Source organism: Crocuta crocuta, unplaced genomic scaffold (assembly GCF_008692635.1).
Source record: "Crocuta crocuta isolate KB4526 unplaced genomic scaffold, BGI_CrCroc_1.0 scaffold175, whole genome shotgun sequence".
Taxonomy (NCBI): Eukaryota; Metazoa; Chordata; class Mammalia; order Carnivora; family Hyaenidae; genus Crocuta; species Crocuta crocuta.
The window spans coordinates 515769-531277 of record NW_027530988.1 but is presented as its reverse complement, the minus strand read 5'-3'; the positions used below and the strand labels follow the sequence as shown (position 1 = coordinate 531277).

At 51.8% G+C, this 15509-nt stretch overlaps 1 protein-coding gene across 6 annotated transcripts; it reads left to right on the top strand.

Moving 5' to 3' along the window:
* Positions 1-253: 253 nt before the first annotated feature.
* Positions 254-9154, top strand: NDRG2 (NDRG family member 2). 6 transcript variants are annotated; one of them, XM_077770324.1, is made up of 17 exons: positions 254-299; positions 1693-1759; positions 2460-2540; positions 2879-2920; positions 3333-3438; positions 3666-3786; positions 3963-4025; positions 4973-5033; positions 5249-5335; positions 5533-5589; positions 5759-5862; positions 6525-6569; positions 6866-6917; positions 7172-7219; positions 7423-7458; positions 7872-7923; positions 8172-9154. In XM_077770324.1, exons 3-17 carry the CDS (start codon positions 2466-2468, stop codon positions 8336-8338), a joined length of 1116 nt encoding a protein of 371 aa, XP_077626450.1. In that variant the 5' UTR covers positions 254-299; positions 1693-1759; positions 2460-2465; the 3' UTR covers positions 8339-9154. The 6 variants fall into 6 exon arrangements, with proteins under 6 accessions (XP_077626450.1, XP_077626454.1, XP_077626455.1 ...); XM_077770328.1 differs by having other exon boundaries at positions 2456-2540; XM_077770327.1 differs by lacking the exon at positions 254-299 and adding an exon at positions 489-509.
* The last annotated feature ends 6355 nt before the right edge of the window (positions 9155-15509 follow it).

The window sequence follows — 15509 nt, the reverse complement described above, 5'->3', positions numbered from 1 at the left end:
AACACCGCCTGGGCACTGAGATACAGCCGAGCGGAGCTGGTCTCACCGTCCTTCTCCCGGCCGGACTAGGAGGGGTTACCACCCAAGCCACAGGGTCTCTTGGGTTCCAGCCCGGGACACAGCGTCCTCCCCAAGCCCCTACTCCACCCCCGCAGAGTTAACTCCGCCCCCACGCCTGTTTACCCTGGAGTCAGAGCCCCTGGGGGTCCCTGGCCCCGCCTCCGTCCCCCCTTGGGGCCTTGACCCGGGAGGCCNGGTAGCAGCCGAGAGCTGGCGTCGGGACGCAGCGGAGAGAGGAGGTACCAGGACCCTGGGCACCCAGAAGTTGAAACTCTTGCGCCCCCGACGACCCCCACCCCATCCCTGTCCGTCGGTGCTGGCACACCTGCCCCTCCCAGCAGGAGTGACCCTCGCTTCCTCGGGGGCGTTCCCGCCCACCTCCTCCTTCCTTAACTTAGTTTGTGTTTACAGGCAAGAGGAGTCGAAATCGTGGGGTGTCGGCACCCCGGGTTCGTCTCCCCCACTACCAGTCCTCACTACTGGGTCTGGGGGCGAAGGAAGGAACCACAGTGCGATAGGCAGATCCAGGTCACGGGTGGGGGCGGTGTTGAGGGCGGGCGTGGGGATCCCCCGCAGGACTAAGGGATCCCCCGCACACCCCACAACCGCTTAGTTGAAAGGGGATGTCGTGGGGAGCGCGAGCGGAGCTCGGAAGCACCCAGCAGTTTGCTTCCCTTGGGGTACCCCTCGGGTTCCCAACACAGCCCCTTCCTGAGCGGCAGACAGCCNGCCGGGCTGGCGCCAGCCAGGCCGGTGGGCGGTTTGATCCCATCCCCTCGGAGCTGACTGCTCGCTGGAAGGGGCCCGCAAGGAGGGGGCGCTGCGTTGCGGCGCACAAAGGCGGAGGCTCTGCGAGCGGCAGGGCGTGTTTGGGGCGTGCGCGAGGTTGTGTCCAGGGTCCAGGGCGCTCCGCGCCGGCCGCGCGAGGGTGTCGGTCCCCACGCGGACGGGCAGCGTAGGTGCGGACGGGTGCAGGTCCGGGCCAGTCCCATCCTTCCTACCCATCCCTTCCCAGCTGGCGCTCGGCCCTTGCGGGTCGTCGGGGAGGCTGGGAGGAGACTGTGGGGCTGCCCTCCCTCCTCTTCCTCCGCTGGGGGCACCCACACCGACACTGGGTGGAGGGGAGACGCGACGGCACGAGGCTTTTTAAATTTCGTTTTTAAACGTTTAAATGGGAAACAGTCATGCTCAGCAACCCTCATCTCACTCGAGAGCTGTCAAAAATCTTGAGGATCCCCTACTCCCCCCTTGTAGTTTGCAAATAGGAAATTGAAGCCAAGAGAAGTAACTGGGCCAAGGTCACACCCTCAGCGACAGAGCCGGGACTAGAATCCAGAGGTTCCGACACAAGCCACGCTCTTTCCTCCACATCAGCACTTCCTTCTCTCCTCCCCCAGCCTGGGCTGGTACCTGTTCTCCATGTTGCCCCGCGGGCCCCTCCAGCCTGTATTGATTCTAGCTGAAGCCTAGAGAAGATGTGTTCGTTGGACTCAGGGGTACAGATTAGGGAGGGTTAGTGACCTGGGGAGGGTGGGTGACCCAGGTAGTCTAGATCTTGGCTGAGGCTTTATGTCCCTAAAAGACCCAGCGTCTGTCTCCCGTGTCATTCACCTCATTGCCTTGTTTTCTCAGACCCCAGAGCCAGGAGGGGAGAGAACCCTGACCCCTGACTCCTCTGCATCCAGCCAATAGGAGCCCAGTAAGTGACCCCACCCCCAGGCCGCACAGGTGTTCTGCTCCTCACCAGCCCCTCTAATGTTGAATGTATGCTAATTTATTCACACTCGGGAGGGAGGGAGAGTCTTGGGAGAAAGGGAAGCGTTGGGTCAGTTGGACACAGGTGCCGCCTTGTTCTTCTTTTTTTTCCCCCTCCTCCTCTTGGTCATGGTACTTGGGCCATTTTTAGCCCCATTCCCTTTGAGCTGCTGACCTTGAGGCTTAGTTGAAGGTCATAGTTAATTGTGAACTCTCACTACTCTGCTCCTTAGTATCATTGGAGTACCCAGTCACTGAGCCCTGAGTTTCATCCCTATCTAACTCTGGGAGTGTGGGGTGGCCCCTAAATATAGCCTGGGAAACCGGAGCTGCCCTCCTGCCCTACCCTGATATTTCTTCCATCCAGGACAGGGGAAGGGGGTCTGGAGGTGGGGTGTTGAGGGGCAGCCGGGGGGACAGCCAGTCTGAAGCGACGTGGCATCCAGGGCCCTCTGCCACAAGCCCGCCTTTCCCAGCAGCCTGGACCTGGAGGTGGGGACAGGAAAGGCTCTGTGTGTGCTCCAACTCGGGGCTCTCTGCACTCTGCATTGTCCTGGGCTGAGAGAGGGAGCCATGTGTACAAGATGCAGGGGTGGGGGGGTGGAGGCAACCTCCCCAGTCTTGGTGTTTCCCCATCCGGCCAGGCCACCATGGCGGAGCTGCAGAAGGTGCAGATCACTGAGGAGAAGCCGCTGTTGCCGGGGCAGACGCCCGAGGTGGCCAAGGTTAGTAGAGACCCTCGGACTCCCAGGCCCGAAGTCCAGGCCTGCAGTCATCCCCCTCACCTCCTGCCTTCCCAAATCCATGATCTCATCCTAACCTACACCCCTGTTTTCTCCACCTGTACCCACGTCTCTCCCCCATACACCACAGTGGGAGTCAGGCCTTCGTCCTGTCACTGCACTAACCCTCATCCTCTCCATGTCTCTCTTTGTCATCTCTTTTTGTCTTTCGTCTGGGTTGGTCTCTTTGCCTACCTTTCTTTATCTGTGTCTGTTCCTCCATCTGTGATTCTACATGGCTGTGTGTCTCTGCGTGGATCTGTCCGTGTGTGTCTCTCCAGGAGGCTGAGTTAGCTGCCCGAATCCTCCTGGACCAGGGACAGGTAACAGCTTGGGGGCAGTCCCAGGGCGGGAGGAGGGGTTCTCCTGTCTCCCAGGAGGTTGAGGGCAGCTACCTGGCTCTTTCTTTCCTCACTGCTCCCTTTCCTTCCCTTCCAGTCCTTTCCCTTTTCCATCTCTCCCTTTCCTTCCTTTCTCCTCCTCCTCAGAGTTTATTGGTGCTCTCCCAACTTTTAGGATTCTTTTCCATCCTCAGAATCATCTTCTGCTGTTGTATTTACCTGAACCAAAGTCTTACTGATCCTAGTTTCTAAATCTTTGTTCCGGTCTCCTCGATTTGCCCCTCCCCCACCCCAACTCCCTGACTTTTTACTTTGACTTTTGTGGGCATTCTTCCCCTGCCTCTTTCCTCCTCACAGCCTGACTCCTCCCTGATGGTGACCTCTTTTTCTGCAGACTCACTCTGTGGAGACACCTTACGGCTCTGTCACTTTTACTGTCTATGGCACCCCCAAACCCAAACGCCCAGCGATACTCACCTACCATGATGTGGGACTCAATTGTAAGGACCTTTCCTTACCCTCCCATTCCTTTCTGGGAAGAGCCTGGCGGGAAGAGTAAAACCCCAAGGCAAGGGGAAGGGTCAGCAGGGCAGGAAGGGAGCCATGTGGCATGTCAAAGAGAAGTCCTGTTCTCTAACTATGGCATGAAAGAAGGAGGGTGGGTTCTGACGTGGGGTTGCTTTTCCCTGGCTGATTCTACTGTCGGGGTGATGGGGATTCTCTTTAGACAAATCTTGCTTCCAGCCGCTGTTTCAATTCGGGGATATGCAGGAAATCATTCAGAACTTCGTGCGGGTTCACGTGGATGCCCCTGGAATGGAAGAGGGGGCTCCTGTGTTCCCTTTGGGGTGAGAATTAGCTCCCTCCCTCCTCACTGGGCTGTGAGTCACAGGGGCTGTGGGGAAGAGTGGCCCCAGGGGAGGAGGAAACAGTGCAGATTCTGGGAGAGAATAAATAGGACACCCTGAGGTGTGGGGCAGCGGGGGCAGGTTGGTATTTTCCTCAACGTTCTTCTCTTCCCCAGATATCAGTACCCATCTCTGGACCAGCTGGCAGACATGATCCCTTGCATCCTGCAGTACTTAAAGTGAGAAGCCTGGGGATTGCCCCAAACCAGAGTTCTCTGTCTGGCATAACGGGGCCCTTAGAACTTCTGTGTCCATCCAGGGTTCCTGGACGGGCTGTGGCCTCTGCCCTAGATGTATATTTTCTTCTCCATGCCTCTACATGACTGTTGAGAGGAAGGGGGTAGGTTTGGAAATGGACTTGAATCAGCTGAGTAGCCTTCATGGATAGAGGCAGGAAAAAGGAGGGTCTGTGTGTGGCCCTGCCTTGGGCTGAGGAGGGGTTTCTCTGATCTGGAAGGTTGGGAGGAAGTGGAGGGGTGACATAATCTCAAGGAGCCAGATAGACTTGTCTTTCCCTCCCACTTCCCCTCCTCCACACACACACCTGGTGACTGGTAGCCCTCACACCCTGAGAGTGAGTGAGAGTGGGAAGGGAAGGGAAAGCCAGGTGAGCCTCCGTGGTATGCATGCTAAGTGCTGAGGACTCCTGGCTTGGCTTTTCCTTGGCACCCGGGCCCTGGGCAGCTCCGGTTCACCTTGTTGGCTCTGTTTCCCCTATTCTCCCCGTTGTTCACTGAAGTTGTGTCTCTTTTTTTTTTTTTTTTTTAACATCTTGCTTCAAGTTCCCTTCTTTCCTCACAAGGAACCAGGAACTAAAACAGAACAAGTTGAACTAGCTCTTGAGAATTGAGAGTGGACATAGAGCTATGTAGGAAAACAAGTATCTGGTTGGTTGGGGGATGGGTGTTTCTTTTCAAGACTCTGGCTCCCCGAGAGAGCTGAAGATGGACTTCAGGGACCTACAGTGGTCACTTGTTATCTCCGTGGCACCTTCCCTTTGAGCACTGCTCAGGGGAAGGCTGTGTTCCATCCTTTGTGCATGTGGCCTTGGGAGAGAGGGTGAAGGGTTTGAAGAGCCAAAGTGTTGGACACCAGGGCCCATTAGACACGCATTTCTCTTTCACAGTTTCTCCACGATAATTGGAGTTGGTGTTGGAGCTGGGGCCTACATCCTGTCACGATATGCTGTAAGAAAAACAAAGACACAAAAACAAAAGCAACCCAGACAAGGTTTAAGGCCCATGGCAGACTGATTAGGAGAGTATTGTTTAGTGTGTGTTCCTGGAGAGGGGGTGGGGGTGGGGGAGAGGTCCCACAGGACCCTAAGACTGGCTGGAGCTCAGTGGGAAGGGGGTGAGGCCCTGCACAGCCTCTGATTTCCCTTTCTCCTGCTCCTTCTCAGCTTACCCACCCGGATACAGTCGAGGGTCTTGTCCTCATCAACATTGACCCCAATGCCAAGGGCTGGATGGATTGGGCAGCCCACAAGGTTTGGAGGGGCCTGTGTGTTGATGTCTAGGGTGGGAGGCTCCTCTTGTGTGGGTCCAGTTAGGCTCTAGCAGTGTAACTGGTTGGCCTGTGAATGTCAAGGAAGGGGAGTGGAGCAGGGAAGATGTGTGTGTCACTTTGTAGCCTGGGTCTCTTCTCATGGTATCCTGAGCTTACCCACCTGCCCTTTCCTTATAGCTAACAGGCCTCACCTCTTCCATTCCGGAGATGATCCTTGGACATCTTTTCAGCCAGGCAAGTGGTTGTGGAAGATGGAGGAAGTAGAGAGGACCCCAGGGGCTTGAATGCTTGGGGTGACTTCCTTAGCTGGCACGGGATCTGGGGAGGGAAGAAAGCTTGGCTCTTGTCATCCGGTAACTGTTGACTTCTCAGTCCTAATTTTTCACCCCTTTCTTTCCTTCAGGAAGAGTTGTCTGGAAATTCTGAGTTGATACAAAAGTACAGAAATATCATTACACGTGCACCCAATCTGGAGAACATTGAACTGTACTGGAACAGCTACAACAAGTGAGTGGGTGGTGTGTGCATGCACATGTGAGACAAATGTGGAAGCAGCAGCCAGGGTTGTGGGGAGACACAGAGGAGGAGAGGGAAGTCTGGGATGTACACAGTGCAAGGAAGGCAGATCTGGTGTGCAGGTGGGGCAGCTGTGGGCCAGACTCCGTGAGACGAATTAGAAGGAGCTGTCCCTCTTTCTTCTGTTTACTTCCCTTGGATTTTTGGATTCCCAGAAGTGAGATAGGTGGTGTCTTGTCCTTGTGCCCTTCCTCCCCCTTCACTGCCCTCTGGCCAGGGACCTGGGGCACAAATGACCATAAGGATTGTGTTTGAGGCCTGCTTGCCACTTTACCCTTTGGTTCCCACTTTTTTTTTTTTTTAACTTTATTTATTTATTTTGAGAGAGAAAGAGAGAGAGAATCCCAAGCAGGTTCTGCAGTGCAGAGCCCGTCGTGGGACTAGAACTCACAAATTGTGACCTGAGCCAAAGTCAAGAGTCAGGTGCTTAACCAACTGAGTGACCCAGATGCCCCCAGTTCCCACGTTTAATTATTAATATTTGATTGTAATTTCTGGGAGGAAGAGAGCTTCCTCAGGGGGGAGATGGCTTCCATCTGGATGGACAGTATTGCCTGCCTAACATTCCTGCTCCTCTTTGAACTCCTCTCTAGCCGCCGAGACCTGAACCTTGAGCGTGGAGGTGCTGTCACCCTCAAGTAAGATGTTAAGAGATAAAGCTCTGCCTCTCTCCCTGGATCTTCCCTGGGTGTTTATATTCTTTAGAAGAAGGAGAGTCCTTTAATAGGGAGTTTTCTCATCACCTTCCACCCTGTCCTATGAAGCAAATTGCACCCTCTAGGTCCATCCCCCTTTGAATGGTCTTGGTAGGGTCGGTGGGATTCAGAAGACTGTCTCCTCTTTGGAGTCAAACATTGTCCAGCTGGTCTTCTGGGAAAAGGCAGGTACGGGAGCACCAGGGCCTCACCCGCTTCTCCTGACACTATGCCTCTAGGTGCCCTGTCATGCTGGTGGTAGGAGACCAAGCACCCCATGAAGATGCAGTGGTCAGTAGGGAGTTTTGGGGTGGGTGAGGGAGGGTTGCAGATCCAGGGTGGTGGTCAGAGGGATATCTTGCCAAGAGGCCAGCTCTGTTTGGAACAGGGAGAGTGACTGTGGGCATAAGAGGTTGATTCCTGGTAAGAAGGAAATGGGTATGGGGCTGATGGGAACAGAACTGGGATTTGGGTCCCTGGGTCTCTTGGATGCGAGGGGCCACAGGGAGTATGACCTCATTCATTCAGCCTCCCGCTTACTCCAGGTGGAATGTAACTCAAAGCTGGACCCCACCCAGACCTCTTTTCTCAAGGTCAGTAACCCTACTCCATGCCCCGCCTGACTCCCGGCCCCCTGCCCTGCACAGGAACAAGTGGGGTGGGTAAAGAAAGCAAACCCTGAGGGCCTGGTGTGGGGAAGCTAGGGTAAAGAGAATCTTTTCTACCTTTTGGCATGACTCCATTTATTTACGTCTGTATCACTTCTTCTGGATGGTTGTCTCCATCTTCTGAACAGATGGCTGACTCTGGAGGCCAGCCCCAGCTGACTCAGGTGAGTACCCCTGCCCTCCGTGGGATGAGATATTAGTGCCACTGAACTATATATACACTTTACCACTCACTCATTTGCCACTCACCGCCTACCTAACCCACCATGGCTTGGGGCTCCAACTTGACTTCTTTTTCTTTTTTCAATGTTTATTTATTTTGAGAGAAAAAGAGAGAGAGAGAGAGAGAGAAAGATATCATGAACAGCAGCAGAGAGGCAGAGAGAAAAGGAGAAAGAGAGAATCCCAAGCTGTAACAGTTGGGAACCCAGCACAGGGCTCAATCTCACGACCCTGGGATTACGACTGGAGCTGAAATCAAGAGTCAGATGCTCACCAGCCGAGCCACCCAGGTGCCTCTCCAGCTCGGTTTCTAACCTTACCTCACTGTCTCCCTCTCCTCATCTTACTTCCACAGCCAGGCAAGCTGACTGAGGCCTTCAAGTACTTCCTGCAAGGCATGGGCTATAGTGAGTATGGGGGTCAGAGGCTATCATGAGAACAAGAGATTACTGCACAGGAGGAGGGAAGGGATGGGCACTGAGCGGGGAGGAACCACTTCAGGCTAGTTCTGGGACTTACCATCATCTGCCAAATAATTGACCTCCCACTCCAGCCCCATTTGTAGCTCTCGTCTCCACCCAAGCACCTGACTGAGTTGCCAGCCTCTCTGTCCCACCTCCTCTATGCCTGACTGCTAATCCTTCTGTCTCCACAGTGGCCTCATCCTGCATGACTCGCCTGTCACGGTCGCGCACAGCCTCCCTGACCAGTGCAGCATCCATTGATGGCAACCGGTCCCGCTCTCGCACCCTGTCCCAGAGCAGCGAGTCTGGGACTCTGCCTTCAGGGCCCCCGGGGCATACCATGGAGGTCTCCTGTTGAGTGATCTTTGTCGCCCTGGTGTAGGACCCAGCCCTCACCTCCCCCAGCACTAACCTGGGAGGTGCATAGGGCACTGGGCCAGAGTAAGGGAAGATGGGCAGATCATGTGGGGAGATGACCTTGATCTTTGATTGCTACCCTAACTTTGACCTCTAACCTGTGATTCCCCTCAGCTCCTGGGAGAGATATCCTAATATCTTTTAGGGACCCAGACCCCCAAATTATCCCTCTCCCTCATTGTGGTGGTAAGGTGGAGAGGGCATGTACCCCTCTCCCTAATCTAGGTGTCTATAGATAAGGGACAAGGGTTGTTGTAGTTGCCCATGTGCCTCCACCACTCTCCCTACTTATCCCATTGCAAGGGTGGGGGACTTGGGGCTGGGACTCCATTCACCAAAGCTGATACGGCTTCTCATGAACCCTTCAGATCTCTGAAGGGTGTGGGCCTAAATGAATGTGTGTCAGGGGAGGCTTGCTGGTGGGTTAGTGGTCCTCAGGATGGTATAGAAACATCCAGTGTGTGAAATGGAAGTTGAAATGGGAGGTGGTGGGCATGAGCAAGTATGAGGGAAGGATCGGAGCTGGGGCTATAGGAAGGGGCCTGGGGCCATTGGCTGCACTAACTTTGGTAGCTGTCTAGACAGTGTGTGTCTAGAGTGGGAGGGGGAGGGAGCTAAGCTGGGGCAGGGCTGCTTGGGGCTTGGCATAGGGGTGGGAAGGGCTATCTTGGGGCTCTGACCACACTGTGTTATGTGTGGAGGATGCCCTCCTGTGTCCCACAACTTCTGCTGTAACAATAAACTGTAGAGGAACTGAGTGCCATTCTTCTTTGTCTGAATGTGCCCACATCATGCCCCTGTTCCTGACTTACCCCTCCCCAACTCACATTCTCTTCTCAGATACAGCATGGACACTCACAGAATGTGACTACATGGTCACTGGCCCCTATTCCAATAGGAGGGTGTTGTCCTTGATATTGATAGTATTTTCAAGTTTTGGGAGAGAGGAGCTACGTAATAAGTCTTAGGAGACTTCTTCGTTATGGATCCTTGAGAAATGCCATAGGATTTCAGAGATGTCACCAACATCATGATCTTAAGCAGGAAGTACAGAAGGCTGACTGAAGTGTCCAAGGACATCTTGTGACCACCTTCCTGTAGGATCCTCCCTAGGGGTCACCTAGATTCCATTTTTTAAAAATTTTTAAAAAGTTTATTTTGAGAGAGAGAGAGAGAACTTGTGCAGGGGAGGGGCAGGGAGAGAGAATCCCAAATCGATGCAGGGCTCGAACTCACAAACCATGAGGCTGTGACCTGAGCCAAAATCACGAGTTGGATGCTTCACCAACTGAGCCACCCAGGTGCCCCTAGACTCCACTTTAGATAGTTCAATAGAATGCGTACGCCAGGCCTCATGCAGTTACTAGAGGGGTTGGGTTGGTCCTAGTTGACTCCAATCTAAAGACTCCTTCAGGGGAGTAATAGCACAAAGGAGGACTTCCTCTCAGGAATCATCCTCCCCCATGAATCCAAACTTCAGGGAGTTTTAGACTGTGGTTCTCCGAGAAGCTTTTAAACAAGTATGAACAATATTCAGCAAATGGACTTCAGATATTCTGTGGTTGTTGCAGGCTGATTTTGGGCTCTTGGGGCACAAGAAGTAAAAAATGGGAAGGTTAAGAGTACTGTGGATGGAATATTACAAGGTCACTTGCTGGAGTATTTTATAGAAACTCCACAGAAAATTACGTGCTTTCCTCAATGAAACTGAGCTGAGGACTGATGTGGTTGATGTCTGGTGCTGACACACCGACATGGAAGGGAGGCATGGAATATGTTACTGACTCTTGAGCATTTCGTCACTCTCTCATAGGACTGAGACTACTGTAAATGCAGGCCAGGAGTGGAAGGAGACTGGGGTCTCAGGTGACTCTCAAAGAGCTAGCTGTTGATGGCAAGGGCATTGGGTGACCTCATGCCAGGCAGGCAGCAAAGAGTGCATTAATTCCACCCTAAAGAAATAGCACAATTGGAATCACTGGACCAACTAGCTCCTAGGTAAACAAGACATGAGGAGAAGGCAAAGAACTCCAACCAGCATCAGCCTTGCCTGGTAAGAGGTGCTACAGTGCATTATGGAAGCGAAGGCAGCTCTTCGCAGCTCATTTGCCTACACAGAGAACACCCTTAGCAAGGTAATCTTCAGAAGAGGGAGGAAACTATGTGTACACGTGTCAGTGCGTGTGTATGTATCCGTCATGGAGGTGGTGTGTGACATGGCTGGTGACTGTGTGTCTCTCCCCCATAGACGTGTCAGCATAAGAAACCCGAGTTAGGAAGAGGGAGAGATGCTCTCTGCTTGGAGCAAGGGAAGGGGGGTTGCTGTCCTTGTCTGACCTCTTTGCTTTGTTGGTCCCAGACATTCCAGGCTAGCCCATGGGGACGCAGTGCCCTCCTGTGGTTGGCATGGTTCTTCCTAACTTTCTTCAGGTCTCGGTTCCCTTCCCCAATCTCCCAGTGTTCTTTGTGATTCTGTGCAGTAGCTATATAGGCAAAGCCTGATGCCATGGTCTGGGGCTCCTGCCTGTTCTCAAGATCAGAGCTCAGGAGATGTGAGGTGACTTCACAGAAGGCTCAACCACAAACTCCCTACTTTTTGTCTCTGCTTCAGGCAGAGACTCCTGTTTCTCTCTTCCTCTCATTCTCAAGGGATGTGTTTCCCTGATTTGGGGGACAGAAGCCCAACATAGCTAAGAGAGGGCTTACTGGGAAAGAGAATAAAATTAGAAGACTACGGTGATGAGAGCCTTGTGGGTCAGCTTGGAGAGTCTGAAATTTATGAAGAGACTTTAAAGAGTGAGTCTCTGAAGGTACACACAAAACAGTGACCCTGTAGCAGGAGGGACAGATGTGAAACTTTAGAGAGCACTCCTTTACAGAGTTAAGGGAGATGCCAGAGTGGGAGTTGCCACCTTCCTAGAGATTTTGGTACTAAATGGAAAGTGAGAATCCGTTCTCTCATTTGGTACTAAATGGCCAGGGATGTGGTCAGGGTAAATGGTGCCCAGAGCAATCAAGTTGTTTGCACCCTTTCTCCTTGCCAACATCAGAATTTCCCCCACATTGGCTAAATAAATAGTAAAAGTAGAATGTATCTGATATTTGACATTCAATGCATCTAAAGATAGTAATTCTGAATAAAACTGAAATAAAAAGGAAATAGTCAACAACTGGCCTCTTTAAGCCTCCCCGCAGAGTGGGGCCTGGGGGTGTACCACCTGTCTACACACCCCTTTTGCTTCACCTTTGCCAGTGGCCACAGGCTCCTCCCTCAGGTACGGGGGTGGGGAACATGAGGGTGCCTGGCCAGTTGGCACACTCACATTCACACAAACCAACCCACTTTGATTCTGACCATCATTCTTTGTACTCTGAAGCTGGGAGCCAGGGACCGTTTCCTAGGGGCACTGTCTCCTGTGAGGGAGGCAAGATGCTGGCAAACCATCCTTCAGGGGAGGAGTGGAGTGGCACGGACTGTCTCACAGGAGTTAGCCTGGAGCTCTCTGGTTTTGTTCCTGGGGCATCTTGTTCACAGGTGCTGGTCTTTGGCTGACCTCCCATCCTGCTCCAGAATATTCACTAACCTCCCTTCTCTCTGATGCTGTGCCCCGTCTCCTCTCCCTTTCTTCGCAGACTGTCAGCTTACAACTGTAAAAACCCAAGCCTTGGCCTGTTTGCAAATGAAAGGTGCGGGAGCTCCCAAGGGTTACTTCAGGGAACCCTTTATTGGTGCGAAAGTGGAAAGCTGGTTCTAGGTGGGAGGGTGGTTGGAGGTCTCATTCTTCCAGCTTTTTTTCCCTTTCTGTTTAAATATATTAAAAATACATGTGTAGGGGTGGAGAAAGAAGGATGGGGAAAGGGCACAGGGGTTCAGGAGACCAGAAAAAAGTTCTACATAAAGTCTTTTGTGACTATTCCAACTAGCTTCTTCTCTATCTTTTCTCCCAACCTACATCTTTCCTCTGTTTTTTTTTTTAATGTTTTTATTTCTGAGAGAGACAGCGTGAGCAGGGGAGGGTCAGAAAGAGAGGGAGACACAGAATCTGAAGCAGGCTCCAGGCTCTGAGCTGTCAGCACAGAGCCTGACATTAGGCTCAAACCTACGAACCGTGAGAACATGACCTGAGTGGAAGTCGGGCACTTAACCGACTGAGCCACCCAGGCGCCCCTGTTGTTTTTGTTTTTTTAAACTCTCATGATTCTAATTGTTTTTTTTCAGTTACAACCTATCTGTCAAGGCTGAGTGAAGCAGATCAAGATTTACCCCTGAATTTGGCTTCCAATCTCCAGGGCCCAGCTACCTTAGCTCTCACCCCTGCCCCATGGCTCTCATGCTCCTTCTCACTCCACCCTTCCTCGCTGCAAGCTCATTTAAAGTCACCTTCATCTGCTCCCTTATAGCCCTCTCTGACTCCTTGCTGGGGATTCATAGCTTTTGGAGATGGTCTGATTGGTCCTTTTTCTGATCCTGATGTTCTCTCTAAGGAGCTGTTCCATAGCTCTATTCCAGCTCTTGATATGATATCGTTCCTGTCTTGGTGAGTAGGTCTTGGGAAAAGGAAAGGCAATGATCATGGGAAGGAAAGAAGGCACTGATGGCTGAACCCACAGGTGGCTGAAGGGCAACGTAAGAGCTCCCGGGATGGGAGGAGGCAAACTGTGCATGACTCACCTGTGCTTGAAATCTCCCAACCTCTGCTCATTTCCCTCAGAGGTTGATAGCATCAGTGACCCAGAAACATATGAAGAGCCCAGAGTCTCATGTCCTCAAGTCTCCATTCTGTAGTCCTGCCAATCCTCTATACCTGAAAGTAGCTAACATCCATACAGTTGTGTCCCTCCCAATTTAGCCTTGAAAAGTCCTGGCAAGACCACTCCAGTTGAAAGTAGCAGACAGTCTATGACATGCTGGATTTGACCCTCCAGATTTATGTGCTTCACAAGACTGACATACCTGCAATACACCAACAGGCATTTTTGGCCTTTGGCTTTGCTTTGGGCATGAGGAAAAGAGACACTGGTGGTAGATCACAGAGTAGAAGCAGAATGAGGGTGCGAGGGTGTTCCTGTGGTGGCCGTCTGGTCAGTCCCTGCAGGCTGGTTGTATCCCTCTGCCGAGGCCACAGCTCTTCCTGGACAGCCCTTTCTCGTTTCTGATAACTGCTCCCTTCTCTTCAGCTGGGGTAGCGGCATTGTTCTCGCTCACCCTATAACCCATACTTGCACCACCAAACACAGCATTGTTCTTTCTCGGCCCGAGGGGATTGCACCATCCGCTCCCTGCTCTGTTCAAACCCTGCCCACACTTTCCTACATACTTCCTTTATTAAACTTGCCTCAATTACCCAGTGAGCTCTCTGTTTTCTTCTGAGACCCTAACACATGGGATGGGGAGGTAAAGGGAAGGGAAGAGAAGGAAGAAATAGAGAATCTATATAGTTGAGCTTTTCTTAAAATCAGAGAAACATGCGTTGGAAGCCCACCTAACTATGTGATCAAGTTATTTAACTGTTCTGCATGTGCGTCTCTCAACTTACAGTGGTATGATATCGACCTCGCAGGGTTGGGAAGGTGAGATCACATCTGTGAATGGAATAGCACAGTGCCTGGCACATAGCAGGTGCTCTGTATGGAAACTATTATTATTACTACATCTGAGACACTGTTCTGAGTATGTATGACATTACTTAATACTGACAGGAAAACAGAAAAGGATGGTGTTTCAGGGAAATGGTTTCCTGTATCAGATGTTTTTATTTAGTTATGCCTGAACCTTGCCTTCTCACTCATCCCTGGGTGCATAAGCTGAGCTTGTGAGGAGGTTTGTGTATCTTAGTTTGTGGGGAGGGGAATGGAAAGGACAGGAGACAACAGTGACAAGAAGGAAACTCAGGAGACCTTGTCCAGGCAAAGGTAACTTGGCTTCTGTAACTGGAAACATCAGAAGGGGCAAAGTGGGGATAGTGAGCTCACAGGACTTAGTTTTCTCTCTTCCTCCTTTTTAAAAAATGTTCATTTATTTATTTTGAGAGAGAAGAGAGAGAGAGAGAGAGAGAGAAGGGAGAGAGGCAGAGAGAGAGAGAGAGAGAGAGAGAGAGGCAGAGAGTGAATCCCAAGCAGGCTCCGCACTGTCAGCACAGAATCTGATGTGGGGCTTGATCCCACAAACCGTGAGATCATGACTTGAGCTGAAATCAAGAGTCAGACACTCAACCTACTGCGCCACCAGGCGCCCCTTTCCCCCCTTCTCCACTAAGTCTGCAATACTCCTCCAATTCATGGGTGAAGGGGCTGGGTAACAGCCAGATAATCAGTTCCGTATTTGTCCTCGGTATTTTTAAGAGAAGTAACACATTGTAGGGACTCCTAGAACTGAAAGACAGATGGCCTAGTAGGGAGGGGCCAGAGGCAGAGGGGCAGGTAGAGCAGGCAGAAGGAAAGCCACTAAGTTGTGGCAAAGCCAAGTAATCGCCCTAGGCATTTATCTGGCGCCTCTCTTCCTCTCTAAACACTGCTTCTTAATCCCACAGCACAAGGCAGCTAGCTGGATGGAGACAGAGGCTCAAAGGAGAGCAATAGCATCCTTGAGGCCACACAGGGCTCAGTGTGAAAAATAAAAGCCAGATGAAAGGAGGCCCTCTTTAGCCTGATCTCAAGAGTCTGTTGAGACACACTGTGGTTGACTGATAATAGGTACTGGGAGTGAGGTGGGTGTGGCTAGTGTAGGAAAAAATCTAGATCCTGTGGTTTCTGTTTTTACACCTCTTCTCTCTAAATGCTGGAATTGTGGCTCAGTTTCTCAACACCTGTGAGGAAGGCAGGAGCAGGTTGTTGGAATTTCAGCAATGCTGGCATGTTTGGAGGGTATGGTCTGCAATTGACAGAATGGCTAGGGGCCCAGATTCCAGAAGAAAATACCCCATCCAGTGTTCATTCACCCTTTCCACTCCCCACTCCACTGCTTCCTGTACTGGGAAGTTCCTAGACAACCAGCAGAAATTACTACATGGCAATGAGAAAGAATGAAACCTGNATATGGAAACCAACTTGACAATAAACTATTAAAAAAAAAAAGAAAAAAAAATTAATGAAGTATAGCATGGCCGAAGGGG